General features: G+C 47.2%; 1 protein-coding gene across 7 annotated transcripts in view; it reads right to left on the reverse strand.

The window, feature by feature from the left end:
• The window catches only part of shank1 (SH3 and multiple ankyrin repeat domains 1), a 67,240-nt gene that overhangs the window by 21,698 nt on the left and 28,000 nt on the right, over positions 1-17,542 (reverse strand). For all 7 annotated transcript variants that reach the window (XM_072704856.1, XM_072704854.1, XM_072704857.1 and 4 more), the window contains 14 exons: positions 15,008-15,211; positions 14,282-14,353; positions 14,074-14,182; positions 12,402-12,556; positions 11,306-11,473; positions 10,961-11,077; positions 9,378-9,455; positions 9,224-9,290; positions 8,931-9,100; positions 8,696-8,820; positions 8,432-8,580; positions 7,695-7,805; positions 7,507-7,582; positions 115-197 (listed from right to left, as the gene is read on the reverse strand). In XM_072704856.1, the coding sequence (XP_072560957.1) occupies positions 115-197; positions 7,507-7,582; positions 7,695-7,805; positions 8,432-8,580; positions 8,696-8,820; positions 8,931-9,100; positions 9,224-9,290; positions 9,378-9,455; positions 10,961-11,077; positions 11,306-11,473; positions 12,402-12,556; positions 14,074-14,182; positions 14,282-14,353; positions 15,008-15,211 (1,684 nt within the window). The remainder of the gene's footprint in view (positions 1-114; positions 198-7,506; positions 7,583-7,694; positions 7,806-8,431; positions 8,581-8,695; positions 8,821-8,930; positions 9,101-9,223; positions 9,291-9,377; positions 9,456-10,960; positions 11,078-11,305; positions 11,474-12,401; positions 12,557-14,073; positions 14,183-14,281; positions 14,354-15,007; positions 15,212-17,542) is intronic.

The raw sequence follows: 17,542 nt of genomic DNA on the forward strand, positions 1-17,542 counted from the left end.
GTGAAAATATACATCTGTAAAGAGCAATGAGGTTAATGTCTTATACAGTGTATAGTCATACTATGACATAGTGGCAGAGCCATATTATGACATAGAAAGCTGAACACATCAAACCTTTCGCTCCACGCAGGACAAATCCAAAACCTTCATTGTCCTTCTTCTGTAGGAGTACTGTCTTTTCCTTGATGATGTAGTCGCTAGAAAAAAGACAGACAAAGTCAGCCCTGTACACACACCGCTGTAATGAGTAAGAGTCAGTACTTTATACACACTCCTGTGCTGAGAGCCAATACTGTACAGACACTTGGGTACTGAGAGCAAGTACTGTATACACACACCTGTACTGAGAGGTAGTAGTGTATACACTCTACTAAGTGAGAGTCAGCACTATATACACACTGTTGTACAGAGTGATAGTACTGTATACACACTTCAATACTATCATATTGAGTGAGAGTCAGTACTGTATAAATAATGCTATACCAGAGTACTGAGTGAGAGTCAGTATTGTATACACAGTTCTGAATTAGTGTACTTAGTCAATAGAGTACTGAGTGAGAGTCAGTACTATATACATGCTACACTTGTGTACTGAGTGTACTGTATACAGTACTGAGTCAGTACCGTATAGACACTACTACGCTTGTGTACTGACTGAAAGTCAGTACTGCATGCACACTTGTATTTGTGCACTGAGTGACAGTCAATATTGTATAGACACTACTGTACTACTCTATACACACTATTGTATTTGACTGTATATACACTGTTATACTTGTGTACGTAGTAAGAGTAAGTACTGTATAGACACTACCCTGCCTCACTCTGAACCATAACCCTGTCTCCATCTGTTTCTTTGTCCTTGTAGTATGGTGTACCTCAGCACTCATCCCTGTGCATACTCCTTCTCTCCAAAGCCGTGAGGATGGAATCCTCCAGCATGCTCCAGCATTCTTACTGTATATCATATCCCCAATCACAGGCTGCCACTGCCTGTGACCCCCATGACAGCACAGAGACACACAGGGCAGGTACTCAGGGCTCCATAGGAGAGGAGTCATGGGAACACCGAGTCCCTCCCTCATCATCATCATCTTCATCATCATCATCATCATCATCATTGTAAATGAACCAAATGCCTCCATTTCTGGGGATTAGCAATGACCACAGAGAAGAGGGGAAAAGCAGCATCATCCTCTGCACACCCCCCAAGCATCCATCCCCCCCCACATCCTCCTCCACAACTTCCAGGAACAGGAAGGGAGAGCTGTGCAAGGAGGGCAAAGGAGAGGAGAGGAGAGGAGGAGACAGATAGAGGCATAACAACAGGAAGAGAAGCCTGAACAATGAACAGACACAAAGAAGGACAGAAATAAATTAAGAAGGAATGGAGGGAGATGCTGTGCAATGAGACAAGGAGAAAACGAAGGGATGGAGTACATGAGGGTAGAGGAGAGAGGGAGGGGGAGGAGGTGCTGTAACAGTGAAAAAGAGGGAGATGAGGGAAGTGGGAAGACAAAATCGGCATGCTTGCACATGCATACTCACACGCACTCTCACACACATGCACAAATACATGCATGCACACGCATACACAGTGACATGCACTCACAAACGCACATTCACACACGTGTGCACATAAACACTCACACGCACTTATACAGTACATGCACAGACACATGTATGCATATTCAGATGCATGCATGTGCATACTCACACATGTGCGTGAGTGTCTGTGTGTGTGTCTGTGTTTGTGTGGATGGATCACCTGGGTCATGGCTACCCAGTAGTCTAAGAGAGTATTTTAAAGTAGGAAAGCATAACAGGCAGTTCCATGGTGTCACGCAGTGGCAACAGACTAACAGAGCCTGAAACTGTGGCAGACAGATGGTGCTCAGAAAGCCTCGGTGGCCCACAGCCCTCAGGAGCACATTCTTCTACAGCTCTCAGCCATCCTTAGTGTTCCTGATCTGTAGCTGTGTTCTGCTCCACTACATGCCAGCCCAGTTCATTCAGCAAGGTAGCAACCCAAACTGAACCCTATGGAAAATACAAAGTGAAGAGCAACAGGAGGCTGGCTGCAGGCACAGAGATGAAGAGATGTCGCTGCCCCCGGCAGGCACAGTAACAAGGGGACGCCGCTATGCCCCAGAGGCACTGGGGCAAGGGGACGCCGCCACCCCCTGCAAGCACAGAGACGAGGACACTGCTGCCCCCTGCAGGCACAGTAGCGGGGGATGCCACCTCCCCCCTCCACAGGCACAGAGATGAGGGGATACTGCCGCCTCCTGCAGGCACAGTAACGAAGGGACACTGCTGTTCCCTGCAGGCACCGTGGCAGGGGGATGCCACTGCTTCCAGAAGGCACAGAGACGAGAGGACACTGCTGCCCCTTGCAGGAATAATGACAGGAGGACACTGCTGTTCCCTGCAGTCACAAAGACTAGGGGGCGCCATTGCCCCCCCCACAGGCACCGAGATAAGGGGACGCCACTGCCCAACACAGGAATAGTGACAGGAGGACACTGCTGTTCCCCACAGGCACAGAGACCAGGGGGCGCCATTGCCCCCCCGCAGGCACAGAAACGAGGGAATGCCGCTGTTCCCCAGAGACGGGAGACGCCACTGTCCTCTGCAGGAACAGAAAAGTGGGGATGCTGCTGTCCCTCACAGGCACAGTGAAGGGAGGATTCTGCTGACTCCTGCAGGCACAGAGACAAGACAGGACTCCACTGCCCCATGCAGGAATAGTGACAGGAGGGCACTGCTGTTCCCCAGCAGGCACAGAGACTTCAGGTTGCCACTGCCCCACACAGGAACAGAGATGACGGGACACGACTGCTCCGCACAGGCACAGAGACAAGGGGACTCCGCTACTCCCCACAGATACAGAGATTAGGGGACTCCGCTACTCCCCACAGATACAGAGATTAGGGGACACCGCTGCCCCCTGCAGGCATAGTGACAGGGGGATGATGCTGCCTCCCACAGGCACAGTGACGGGGGAACACTATCTGCCCCCTCTCTCACTTTCTCTGCCACATCTCTCACTATTTCACTCACATCTCTCACGTTTTTCATTCTCTGCCACATCTCACACTCTCCCTGCCACATCTCACACTCTCCCTGCCACATCCCACACTGACTCTGCCATACCTCTCATTTCCTCCACCACGTCTCCTACTCTCTTAGTCATGTCTCATACTCACTCCTCCAGATCTCACTCCCTTTGCCACATTTCTCATTCTCTCTGTCACATCTCCCATTCCACCACATCTCTCATTTTCTCTGCCACCTCTCCCACTCTCTCTGCCATATCTCATACTCACTGTGCTGCATCTCTCATTCTCTGCCACATCTTTCACAGTCTTTGCCACATCTTCCAATCTTTCCTCCACATCTCCAACTCTCTGCCACATCTCTCACTGTCTTTGCCACATCTCTCATGCTCTTCACCACATCTCCAATTCTCTCCACCGCATCTTCCAGTTTTGTTACGTCTCCCACTCTCTATGCCACATCTCACACTCACTATGTGACTCCCTTTGCCACATTTCCCACGGTCTCCATCATATGTCTCACTCTCTCTGCCACATCTCTCACTATTTCACTCAAATCTCTCACTCTCTCTGCCATATCTCCCACAATATTTGCCGCATCTGCTACATCTTGCACTTTATTTGCCACATTTCTCACTCTCTCTGCCACATATATTACTCTTGCTGCTACATCTCCTGCGATATATTCCACATGTACCCCATCTCTCACTCTCTCTGCCACATCTCTCAGCTTCTCAGCTCTATCACTCTCTGAAGTTTACCATTTTTTTCGTTATCCCTAACTCTTGCTTAGTGTGAGTGATTCTGTTCTGCCACCTTGTCACCATGCTCCCATTTCCCTCTCACCATCCCCCCCCCCCCCCCCCCACATTGATCACCTGCGTACAGGCACGCACGCGCATACAGATACACACGCATCACAGCCACGCGCGCACGTATTGCCCCCCCCCCCCCATTTCTCACACACACTCTGTAAACAAGGCTGAACGCATGAATGAAAGTGCAAGCAAAGAAGGACAGGGAGAGAGAGAGACACTCACACTGGCACTGAAAGCAAGCGAGAGAGAGCAGCAAATAGCACTCACATCATCTCTGGCTACGCTCCTTCTTCTCTCTGTTTTCTTCTGGCCGTTTTCCCTCTATCCCCCTCTCTCTCTTTCTCTCTCTCTCTGTTGCGTTGCTTCAGTGTGTATTGCTGTTCCTGCTGCCACACTTTCTTTCTTTCTCCCTTTCTCTCTGTCCCTCTCTCTCTCTCTCTCTGCATGTTATGCTATACTGCTGTGAATTTAGTATAAGTGTGTGATCGTGCAAGGGAGCGAGAAAGAGAGAGAGGTGGTAGATAGCAGGATAAAAAGAGGCACAGGGGTTATGGAGAGAGGGAGAGGGAGAAAGAAAAGATGGAGAGAGAGGGAGGAAGGGAAAGAAGGAGAGGAAGAGATACAGAAAGAGAGAGAGATAGAGAATAGAGGCCTCTATTGCACATTTTTCACACACAGAGCTTAGAGAAAACATGCTCCCTGGCCCAGAGTAAGAGGCACTCACCTAAAACACCCTGACAGGCTGCCTCACCTGGAGTGAGTGCACATTTATGCTACGTCCACATCATGCTCAGAAGATAGAAGCACAATAGAAAGCCCAGGCCCTGATGCTTTTGTCTTTGTTTACATACATTTTCATATTTTGCTTCCTTTTTAGAAATCTGATCAACAATCTTTATTGTTTTGCTAAAACTCTTAACATTATAAGAGAATGCAGGCATCTAGCAGGCTGATTAAGAGCTGAAGTCCAAAAATGAGTGAATGTAAAACCGAAGCTTGAGCATCAGAGCATTTTAATTTTGATGAGATGATGAAACTTAAAGAACTGAACACCACAGAAGACCAAAAGGGAACAGTGATGAGGAACATGGACTTGGATGACGTATGTATGAAGCACGAAGAGGAATGTGGAACTTGGATAAGATATGTATGTACCATGAAGAGGGATACAGACATGGATGAGGTATGTATGAAGAATGAAGACGGACACGGACTCAGATGAGGTATGCATGAAGCGTGAAGAGGGATTCTGATGAGGTATGTATGAAGCATGAAGAGGGACACAGACTTGGATGAGTTATATATGAAGCATGAAGAGGGACACGGACTCGGATGAGGTATGTATGAAGCATGAAGAGGGACATAGACTCGGATGAGGTATGTATGAAGCATGAAGAGAGACATAGACTCGGATGAGGTATGCATGAAGCATGAAGAGGGACTTTGATGAGGTATGCATGAAGCATGAAGAGGGACTTTGATGAGGTATGCATGAAGCATGAAGAGGGACATGGACTCGGAGGAGGCATGAATGAAGTGTGAAGAGGGACACGGAACTGGATGAATTATGTATGAAGCGTGAAGAGGGACATGGACTTGGATGAGTTATGCATGAAGCGTGAAGAGGGACGTGGAATTGGATGAGTTATATATGAAGCGTGAAGAAGGACACGGGCTTGGATGAGTTATGTATGAAGCGTGAAGAGGGACGCGGAATTGGATGAGTTATATATGAAGCGTGAAGAAGGACATGGACTTGGATGAGTTATGCATGAAGCGTGAAGAGGGACGCGGAATTGGATGAGTTATATATGAAGCGTGAAGAAGGACACGGGCTTGGATGAGTTATGTATGAAGCGTGAAGAAGGACACAGACTTGGATGAGTTATGTATGAAGCGTGAAGAGGGACACAGACTTGGATGAGTTATGTATGAAGCGTGAAGAAGGACACAGGCTTGGATGTGGTATGTATGAAGCATGAAGAGGGACACGGGCTCGGATGAGGTCTGTGTGAAGAGGGACACGGATTCAGATGAGGTATGTATGTAGCGTGAAGAGGGACACGGAATCGGATGAGGTATGTATGAAGCGTGAAGAGGGACACAGGCTTGGATGTGGTATGTATGAAGCGTGAAGAGGGACACAGTTATATGATCCTTTCCCCAAATCCTTTTCACATTGCCCACCCTCCTGACTCCCCCCAAGTGCCCTTCACCATCTGACCTCCAATCTGAGGATACAGATGGATACACCACAGGGGACAGAGGGTGACAGAGAGAAAATTAAAACGAGGGAAGCGCAGAAACAGTCACGGGGGCGGGGGGAGCAGTAGGGCCAGTAAAGATAAATAAAGATAGCTGCATAGAGTACGAGAATCTTCAGGAGGAGAAGAGGGTGTAAGTGGTGGGAAATGGGGGAAGTGCAGACGGAGCCGATGCTGGGTGAGACCGGGAGCTGCAGGAGAAGCACAGAGCCGCCACACACATTACTCACTATGTGTATTAAATATGTCGGATTGCACAGTTAGACCATGGGACAGGAAGGATAGTGAAAAGAGCAGACAGGCAGCTGAAGCAATCATGAACAAATAGACAAGAGTTTGAGTGACTACAGCGAACAGACACTGCCTTCCCAGGCAGCCAAGACCGGTGCTTAGCTGTGAAATCTATGGTATCAAAAAGCTCATTCTATACACTTTCTCAACAGAGTCTCAACAGGGTATGCAGGGGATGTTATTAATTATCGGACTATGTGCTACTGGATGTGTTGTTGATTATCTTACTCTGTATTACTGGATATGCTGTTGCTTATCTTACTCTGTATTACTGGATATGTTGTTGATTATTTTACTCTCTGTTACTGGATGTGTTGCTGATTATTTTACTCTGTGATACTGGAAGTGTTATTGATAATCTTACTCTGATACTGGATGTGTTGTTGATTATATTACTCTTTGTTACTGGATGTGATGTTGATTATTTTACTCTGTTACTGCATGTGTTGTTGATTATATTACTCTGTGTTACTGGTTGTACTGTTGATAATCTTACTCTGTGTTACTGGATGTGTTGTTGATTATATTACTCTGTGTTACTGGATGTGTTGTTGATTATCTTACTCTATGTTACTGGATGTGTTGTTGATTATCTTACTCTGTGTTACTGGATGTTTTGCTGATTATCTTTCTTTGTAGTATGTGTTGTTGATTTTCTTGCTCTGTGTTACTGGATGTTACTGAATGTGTTGCTGATTATATTACTCTGTGGTACTGAATTTGTTCTTGATTATCTTGCTCTGTGTTACTAGATGTGTTATGGATAATGTCAAGATCATGGTACTGTTCCTCCATGAAGAATCACTGCCTCCTGCAACAACCAGTCCAGAGCTGACTGTTAGCAGGTGTCACAAGTGTGAAAATCACACCAAGCAGGACTGCCAAGCTGGAGCCTCTGTTGGCCACAGTGAATCACATTTCTGTGGGTCACTGTTGATGCCATTATGGCTGAGCAGCGATGTAACTTACCCATCACAAGCCACACCCACCCATCACAAGCCACACCCACTCAGCACAAGCCACACCCACACAGCACAGGCCACATTCACCCATAAAAGCCACTTCCTTTCTTACCTGGGGGCCTCAAAGCTGTCGTATGATCCCACAGTGTAGTGGCGAAACAGACGCTTGGCCTTATCACTGCGGCTCTCTGTGACAAACAGGCACAAGGGCGTCAAAGCAGACAGGCAGTAACGAACCTGCATGTTGTACACAGTAGAGACACATGAGGAAGGTGTGTTTCTGGTGGGTACCATGCTCACCTGAGCGGCTGGCCTGGCGTGCTCCTACCTCCTCCACACACTCAGACGGGAACCAGCCAGTCCGGCCCTTCACTGTACCCTCCCAGTATCCCCCCTCACCCACGCTCAGCACTGATGGGGGGAGATGAATCACATGGCAGATTCTCATTACTCATTGCTGAATGGCTCTGTGATATTTCAGAACCTGAATGGTAAACACCTCTGATATTTCAGTTCAGTGATATTTCAGCCCGATAATATTTCAGAACCTCATCGGTGAACAGCTCTGTGATCTTTAAGAACTTCATTGGGGAACATTTCTGTAATATTTCAGCTCCATAATGTTTCAGCTCTGTGATATTTCAGAATCCCAGTGGTGATCAGCTCTGTGATATTTAAGCTCTGTGACATCTCACAGAGGGGTGGTGTGTGGCTCAGTAGGTTAGGCCTCTAGGCCTGTGTTTGGAAGGTCGCCAGCTTGAATTGAGTCCTTGGCAGAATAGTCACATGTTGTATTGGCCCTTAAGTAAGGCCCTTAACCCCCTGAATTGCTCTATGGACACTGGATAAATAGCTGATCCTGTGCTGACACCCCAAAGTTCTCAAATGTGTAATAAGTATATATACACACGTATGTACAGTATGTCTCAAAAGAGAGCAAAATGCAAGAAGAAGCATTTGTACTTGTACTGTGCAAATGTCAGATAAAGCATCACTTCATTTCAAAAATGCTGTGAGCTTCAGTATATGGCTTTTACCTTTGACTTTATCCCCCTTGTTAAAGCTTATTTCTCTCTCTCCCTGGGCAGAATATGACCTTGTGGCCACAAAGACCCGTCCTGGGACAGCGCTGTACAGGCGCCTTCGCTGGCTGCCGGAGGTTACGGCACTCCCGGTCGACCCCACCCTTTCCAGAGGGAGACATACAGACACAGAGGTAAAGCCAATGTCTGGCTGCTTCTGAAGTCTGAGCACCACCGGACCAGCACGGGGGGCTACCAGGAGCAAACGTGCCTACTGACCCCGGTCTGCTTCGAATGGAGCGGCTGCGCTCCTCCTTCTCCCCAGAACGGCCTCGGGAGGGGGAGCGAGTGCGGGCCCCCCGAGGGCTGCTCGAACTCCGGATGGTACCACTGTGCTTGAGACCCTGGTGGGGGCCATTCAAATAGTACTTTTGAGGCAGATTTTGTATTAAAATCATTTTTAATTAATAAATAAAAATAAGTACATAAAAGGGTGTCTCCTTATGAGACATACCTGCACAGAGACAACGGTGTTGCCCGCTGTACTGGGCACTGCCATCCACTCAGGAACCGTCATGCTGTTATCGCTGTTGGCACGAAGGAAGGGGTGAGGATGTGGAAGCATGAGTGTACGTGTACTTTCCCGCCTCTGGGGGGCATACTTGGGTGACTCAAGAAAGGGCACTGAGAACAAGAGAGAGAAGCATCAGAGATACATAGAAGAAGCTACCATAGGGTACAGACACAGCACCCAGAATAAGCACTGACATACACACACACTATGCTCACATGGGACATTAGACTCACCTACGTCTGTGTCACGGTGATTTTTAATAATCTCACCCAGTTCAAAGTGACCAGACATCACAGCGACCTAAAAGACAGGCATGCATGTGAAATGTGCTCCGTTTGATGAGGATGCCCCCACTTCTGCACTTCATGTCATGAGAAACACAGTCACCTGGAAGGGGGTTTGCCCATTGTTGTTTTTTGCATCCTTATTGGCGCCCCGGTATAGAAGAATGCGGGCACAGCTTTCCTAATGGGGCCAGAATGATGTCAATCAGTACATCCGTCTGATGTTGGAAGCTGCTTTTAAACATGACTGTGCTGAATTCAATTTTATAACACCTTTGTGGTACTAATGGTTGACTATTTAATTAACAAAAACAGCATGAACAATGAAAACACAGGCATGGTTCATAAGCATACACACCCATCACAGATATGTAGACATGACAATCATAGCCGTGAGGACACACCCCTCACTGCCGTGAGGAAAACACCCATCACAGCCATGAGGATACACCCATCACAGCCATGAGGACACACCCATCACAGCCATGAGGACACAACCATCACTGCCATGAGGACACACTCCTCACAGCCATGAGGACACACCCATCACAGCCATGAGGACACACCCATCACTGCCATGAGGACACACCCATCACTGCCATGAGGACACACCCCTCACTGCCGTGAGGACACAACCATCACTGCCATGAGGACACACCCATCACAGCCGTGAGGACACACCCATCACTGCCGTGAGGACACAACCATCACTGCCGTGAGGACACACCCATCACTGCCGTGAGGACACAACCATCACTGCCGTGAGGACACAACCATCACTGCCGTGAGGACACACCCATCACAGCCATGAGGACACACCCATCACTGCCATGAGGACACACTCCTCACAGCCATGAGGACACACCCATCACTGCCATGAGGACACACCCATCACTGCCATGAGGACACACCCATCACTGCCATGAGGACACACCCATCACTGCCATGAGGACACACCCATCACTGCCATGAGGACACAACCATCACTGCCATGAGGACACAACCATCACAGCCATGAGGACACACCCATCACAGCCATGAGGACACAACCATCACAGCCATGAGGACACACCCATCACTGCCATGAGGACACAACCATCACTGCCATGAGGACACAACCATCACTGCCATGAGGACACACTCCTCACAGCCATGAGGACACACCCATCACTGCCATGAGGACACAACCATCACAGCCATGAGGACACACCCATCACTGCCATGAGGACACACCCATCACTGCCATGAGGACACAACCATCACTGCCATGAGGACACAACCATCACAGCCATGAGGACACACCCATCACAACCATGAGGACACAACCATCACAGCCATGAGGACACACCCATCACTGCCATGAGGACACACCCATCACTGCCATGAGGACACAACCATCACTGCCATGAGGACACACTCCTCACAGCCATGAGGACACGCCCCTCACTGCAATGAGGATACACCCATTATTTCCATGAGGACACACCCATCACAGCCATGAGGACACACCCATGACACACCATGATCACACCTGTCTAGGCCCCAACCATTGTTGAAAAGGCTAATGCTTAAAATTTATTTAATTTTATATCAGAAAACTGCCTACGTAAATTACAAATCACTGGAAAAATGTGCGCATAATAGGGTTATTTGGTCTATCATGTGCCATACATCAGGCCTAGTTACCTTGTTATATAATGCACAGATATGCAGGGCAGTGTTTCCAGAGGCATTCTGGGAAGTGGAGTCAGCACCGTAAAATAGGAGATGCTCCAAGTGTTGGGAATGACCATTTTGGCAAGCCTGGATAAAATGGTGAGGAAATTGTGAGGAGTGGGAGAAAGACTTTAAACTTTTATCACACTCAGGTCAACGAATAACAGCCTGTGATAATTACATGCATATTAAATCTACCTGCCATTTGCCCCTTCACTACCACAAACAGAGAGAATAGGAGATGCCCGTGCTACACCAGCAGGCTGATTCTGTCCACCAGGGGGCAGCAGCATCAGGGGGCTGTCACAGGGTTACCTGGTGAGTCTCATCCCAGCCATTCTCATCCCTCACTCCCAGTTTCCCTCTGTGATACAGCAGAGTTTCACAGCAGGAGGTGTCGCCCCCAGTGAGCACGGAGTGGTACAGCGGGGTCAGGCCCCTGCGATCTTTGTAGTCTGGAGAGGCTCCCAGAGACAGGAGGGCCTGGAAGGGGAAAGAGTCTCTGACTCAGAGATACAAAATCATACAAATCAGTTAATGAAGCATAGAAATCAGTGTCACTGTGAAGATGTTGAGATCAGAGACACTGTGAAGGTACTGAGATCAGAATCACTGTGAAGATGTTGAGATCAGAGACACTGTGAAGGTATTGAGATCAGAATCACTGCGATCGTTCTGAGATCAGAGTCACCGTGAAGGTGTTGAGATCAAAGACACCGCAAAAGTATTGAGATAAGAGTCACTGTGAAGGTGTTGAGATCAGAATCACTGCGATCGTTCTGAGATCAGAGTCACCGTGAAGGTGTTGAGATCAAAGACACCGCAAAAGTATTGAGATAAGAGTCACTGTGAAGGTGTTGAGATCAGAATCACTGCGATCGTTCTGAGATCAGAGTCACCGTGAAGGTGTTGAGATCAAAGACACCGCAGAAGTATTGAGATAAGAGTCACTGTGAAGGTGTTGAGATCAGTCTTTAAGATCATAGTTATTGCAATGGTGTTGAGATCAGAGTGACTGTGAAGGTGAGTCTGAAAATGTCCATCAGAATTCATTATGGTGATGACCCCTGGATCAGAATCACTGTGAAAGTGCTGAGATTAAAGTTATTTTGAAGGTGTAAAGGGACCCCACTGGCATAGGACACCAAGAATGTAGTAAAGATATCTCTGAGGCTCAGCAGCTAGTCTGGGTGAAACCATCTAAGTTCAGAAGCATCCATTTCACCTTGTAGCAACACAATTGCCTCTCATTTCATGAGATCAGCAACAGAAACCTCAATGGGAGTGACATGCATTGGCTGAACATCAGCAGAGGGCGCTGTTAAGGCCAGCCTTTGTGCTATCAGAACAGGTCTTTAGAAAGTTCAGCCAGTAGTATTTAATAGTAGAGTAGGGAAACTTGACCAGTTACCAACAATGCGATGTGGTTGTGGGCTCGCACAGCCTTGTGCAAGGGGGTGAGTCCATCTTTAGCCCGGAAATCAATGTGTGCTCCCCCCAAAATGAGGACGCGAATGCCTTCTCCAAAGCCATGTTCAGACTGAACAGCCAGGGTTAGGGGGGTCTCTGTTGGCAAGGGATAGACACCAAGTTAAAGCACATTCAGTTACACAATACAGTAAAAGTATGTGGTGGCACAGTGACCATTGCACTAATGGATGGTTGAACTTCATGAAGAATTGAATGTTACTTATGAAAAACACAGAATTCTAACACATTTCTCACACATTTTCTCCTTTCATACACACATACTAATGACTATTGTACTGTTGTTTTAAGTCAGATATTGAATACAACAGAAGAGGTCACCAGTGAATCAGTGGCAGAACAAGAGGAAAGATCACAAAATGGGCCCGTCCGTTGGGAAGCACAAGAACAGACATATTATGCTGTCATTTTTAGTTTAGTGTAAATTATTAATAGAATTATGTTATGATTTATTATCATGATTATTTATTTTTTTATTTTGAATTGTGTTGCTTATTTAAGCATTTCTGTTACTTAAATGCCTGATATGAAAGTTTTCACTGTACTCAAAAAGCAGAGAGGTGTAAGGCTTTCATTTGATAGAATGTGCATTTTGAGCACCCCACTGTGGATAGACGAGGCAGTGCGATGTCCATGGGGAACCCGGAAGGAACAGGCAGGGTGCATCTGAAATCGAAAACTTGCACAGGACGTACTGAATTTCATTAGAAACCTACTACTTGACTGTTAATAGGGTATTCAGACTATTTTTGACGGGGCCCCACTAGGGCTGATATATTTGTCCTGATGCCTCCCCCATACACAGACACAGACGCACAAAACAATATTCCAGATATGCGTCATCGTATTTTCTGTCTCTGCTCATTTTAGGTGTTGCCTACTCCTCCAAGTATGTCACTATTAACTGAGCAACCTTCCTACTGTAAACTTTCATTACATTACTAGTCATAGCAGTTCACACATTTTAATTTGTTGACATTCTATAACCCCTCCCCAACACACACACACACATTTCTCTTTCTCCCCTTTCTCCCCTCACCTGTGCCCCCTGTGCAATTCCTTCATGCCCCACCAGGGTGATGAGCCTTACAGTTTGAATACCTCTGTAGTACATACTCTATGTATGCTTGAGAACAATATGCATGCACTTGGACAAATTGCGATCGCCGTCTTGCATATTGCTTGACCCGGATGTTTACCAGTGATGTAGCTTGACCACCACATTAAGTTAAAAACTATTATCAACCTAAAAAAAATACATAGTCAAGTCAACTTATGTAACTGGGCATTGTTTGAGGCAGCACTAACCCCATCTTGACAGAAATTTCTGAGCAAGCGATGATCTTTGCTGCTCCAGTGGCCTTGTGGGATAGCATAGCGCCCATTGGTTACACACTTTGGAATTTCGCCGAATGCAGCATGTCATCAGGGTACTGTTTGCCTATTGCTTCACTTCACATACTACATTTCGCCTACTACATAGCAATCAAGTATGTGCTTTCAGACACACACACAAACTTTACACAAAGCCATGGTTGGTACACAGAAGATTGATGATTAATAAAACAAATGACAACTGGTTATGTGAGACTCACCTCCACTGTCCGAGTCATGGTAGTTTGGGTCAAGCCCCTTATCCAGGAACTTGGCCATTTTTTCCACGGCTCCACTTTGTATGTAATCCATGAATTTCTTCAGACTGGCCTGCGGTGGGAATGGTACAGGAGAGCCAGGCTGTTTATTCACGGATTACAGAACAAATGTGATGAAACGCAGAGCTCTGCCACTGACTGCCACATTCACCTTAGTGTGCAGTTTCGCCAACTGTTTCTCATCCAGATTCGTCTGCTTGTACACCCTGGTTTTATATCGAAACTGAAAGGAGAAGCAGAAATTGTGTCCATTTTCATCCATCATCCACATATCTTCCATAACCACTTACCAAGCATGGTGTAATGGGGAGACTGGAGTCTGTCCCAGGAAGTACAGGGCGCACCCTGGACAGACACACTATAGACAATTTAGACACCAGTTCAATTAATGTCACCAGTTTGGACTGCTAGAGGAGACCAGAGTATCGGCAGAATACACACACACACACACACACACACACACAGATGAGAGGTATAGTCCATCCATCAATTTTCGGTTACCATTTGTCCAATTAATGTTGCGGGGGTCCGGAGCCTATCGTGGAAGCTATGGCAAAACTGGGGTACCAAACCATTTCAAGGCACATACACACACCATTCACACACACTCATGGGCAATTTGGTAACTCCAAATCACCTTAGCATGTCTTGGGGTTGGAAAACCGGAGGAAACCCCATGACGACAGAGGGAGAACATGCAAACTCCACACACCGATTTATGGCAGGAATTTGAGCCCAGTTCCCAGAGGCGTGAGGCAGCAGTGCCAACCACTGTGCCCCTATTTCAAATTAAATTAAGATACATGGTCTTTTAGCACTCAAAACCGATAAATTATGAAGTATTATTATACATTGCTAGCCGTCAGCAGAGTCATACCTCCAAATAGGGCACCCCCTTCTCAAAGGATTGTGGGTATTCGCGCAGCAGCCGCTCTTCCTCCAGGAACTTGGCGTCGTGGCCGTCAGTGGCGGGTTGGAAGAGGCCGTAGTTTAGCACATCCCGCAGTGACTCGGTGAGCGAGCAGAGCACCTGCTGCTTGGCCCGCCACACGGTAGCGTCAGGGTTAAAGCGCAGGCACTTCTGTGCTCCATAGGGACGAGACACAAGGCCACAGAGTAAGAGGTGCAGACACATAACAACAGACACTAGGGGGAGCTGTTGCAATTTTAATGGAGGAAAAAGAGAAGAACTCGGCAAAGGCAGCTGAATTAAAGAGGAAATCTCCACAGAAATAGCGAAAGGGGGGATATTAAAGGGGAAGTCCATTATAAAATGATATTATAAGTTGATTTTATGCCATGCCAGATCATTTGTTACATTTCCAAATCTAGGCATTGCACCCTTTTGAGTGAGTGTGATTTCTCTGCCTGTGGCACCCCCTGCACCTGCTGCTCTCTGAGCCTCATGCTGCCATCAATCCTTCATATGGGGTGTGCGTAAGCAGACACTGCATTCTGCATGGAACTGCCAGCTTATTAAAACTAAATAATTTAAGGTTATAGGGGGTAGAAAATAAGACGTGTGAAGAGGAATTCCGTTCACTGTAATTGGCTTATGTGAAGCTCCCTGAAGGCAGGATCATCGAGATGCGAGACATGAACATGCCCATGACGGATCTGTTGGCACGTCAGTGCTGTGCTGAGATCTCTTATCATAAAAGAACCACTTCATCGGGGGGTTGGGGGGGGGAGGGTAACACAAGGTGAACATAGTGAGGGGGGGGGGGGAGTCACACACAGTGGGGGGGGCATATACTGGAGGGGGGGGGTCACATACTTGGTGGGTCACACAGCAGCAGGGGGTCACACACCAGAGGGGTGAGGGATCGCACATAAGTGCGGGGGGGTCACACACTGGGGGGGAAGGGGTCACTCACGGGGGGTGTCACACACTGAAGGAAGGTCACACGCTGGGGTGGGGGTCACACACTAGAGGGGGAGGGGGGTCACACACTGAAGGGAGGTCACACACTGGGGTGGGGGTCACACACTAGAGGGGGAGGGGGGTCACACACTGGGGTGGGGGTCACACACTAGAGGGGGAGGGGGGTCACACACTGGGGTGGGGGTCACACAAAAACAGGGGATTACACACACAGCGAGGGGGGGGGCACATACTGGAGGAGGATCACACACAACAGTAGGGGGGGTCACACACCAGAGGGATGAGGGATCACACCTAAATGGGTGGGGGGGGGGTGTCACACTGAAAGGAGGTTACACACTGAAGGGAGGTCACACAATGGGGGGCGGTGTAATACATTGGAGGGTCACATATTGGCCACGCCCTCTTTCAAAAGAATACGCACAGAATTGCTTCCATGCCTTTACTTTTATATACAGCCATCACTGTTTCTATGGCAACCAATTCATTAGTGGAGCAAGCTGCTAGTTGCCATAGAAATGGTTTGCTTGTCCCTGGGAGGCAGGGCACTATGAGGAGGTGTGTGTGTGTGTGTCTATGTATGTCTGTGAGTGTGTTCATATGTAATGTGGAAGCATTCCCCAAAAAACAGACATGGAGAGGAAGTGGGCAGGGGGTGGAGAGGAGAGAAAGATGAGATCGGGGATGCATGTGCCTGCATGAAGGAAATGTACAGACAAACAGAGTTAAGTGGGTGAGAACTGCAAATGGAAAACAGCATAATTACCATTCGAAGATGATAAAACAAAAGAACTAATTGTTCATTTTTAATGACTGTAATTTTGAATTAGGTAAAATGGGGTCCCATTGTGGATGCAATTCCAGCTGAGCGATGCAGAGGGCAGTGGAGCAAAAGCCTGAACTTGGCATGTGGTTGTTTATGGTGTGGAATCTCAGTGTCACGGCCGGAGTACCACAGGGTTCAGCATTTGGCCCACTATCATTCACACTGTGCACTGGATCTGCTTGCATTCCCCTGCTGCTTTATGTCTGATGTGGCATCTCAATTAGGAGCTGAATAACATTCATTACTCCTGCTAAATCTGCTCATAAAGGACCTATGCACGTGTGTATTTGAGAAGTTCTGTTTTACATGTGTTACTGGTTTCGCTGTATATGTGTATATGTATATATATTAGTGATTCTGTGTGTGTGACTGTATATGTTTTTGTATATGTGTGTGTATATAAGTATGCATATGTGTGGGTGACTGTATATACATGTATGTTACATGTGTGTGTGACTATCTATGTGTGTATATGTGTGTGTGGGACTGTATGCATGTGTGTATATGTGTGTGACTATATATGTGTGTATATGTGTGTGTGAGATTGTATGCATGTGTGTATATGTGTGTGTGAGATTGTATGCATGTGTGTATATGTGTGTGACTATATATGTGTGTATATGTGTAGGTAACTGTATATACGTGTGTATATGAGCAGGTGAGAGTACATGTGCGTTATAATTGTGTGTAACAATATATGT

This window comes from Paramormyrops kingsleyae, chromosome 22, assembly GCF_048594095.1.
Source record: "Paramormyrops kingsleyae isolate MSU_618 chromosome 22, PKINGS_0.4, whole genome shotgun sequence".
NCBI lineage: Eukaryota > Metazoa > Chordata > Actinopteri > Osteoglossiformes > Mormyridae > Paramormyrops > Paramormyrops kingsleyae.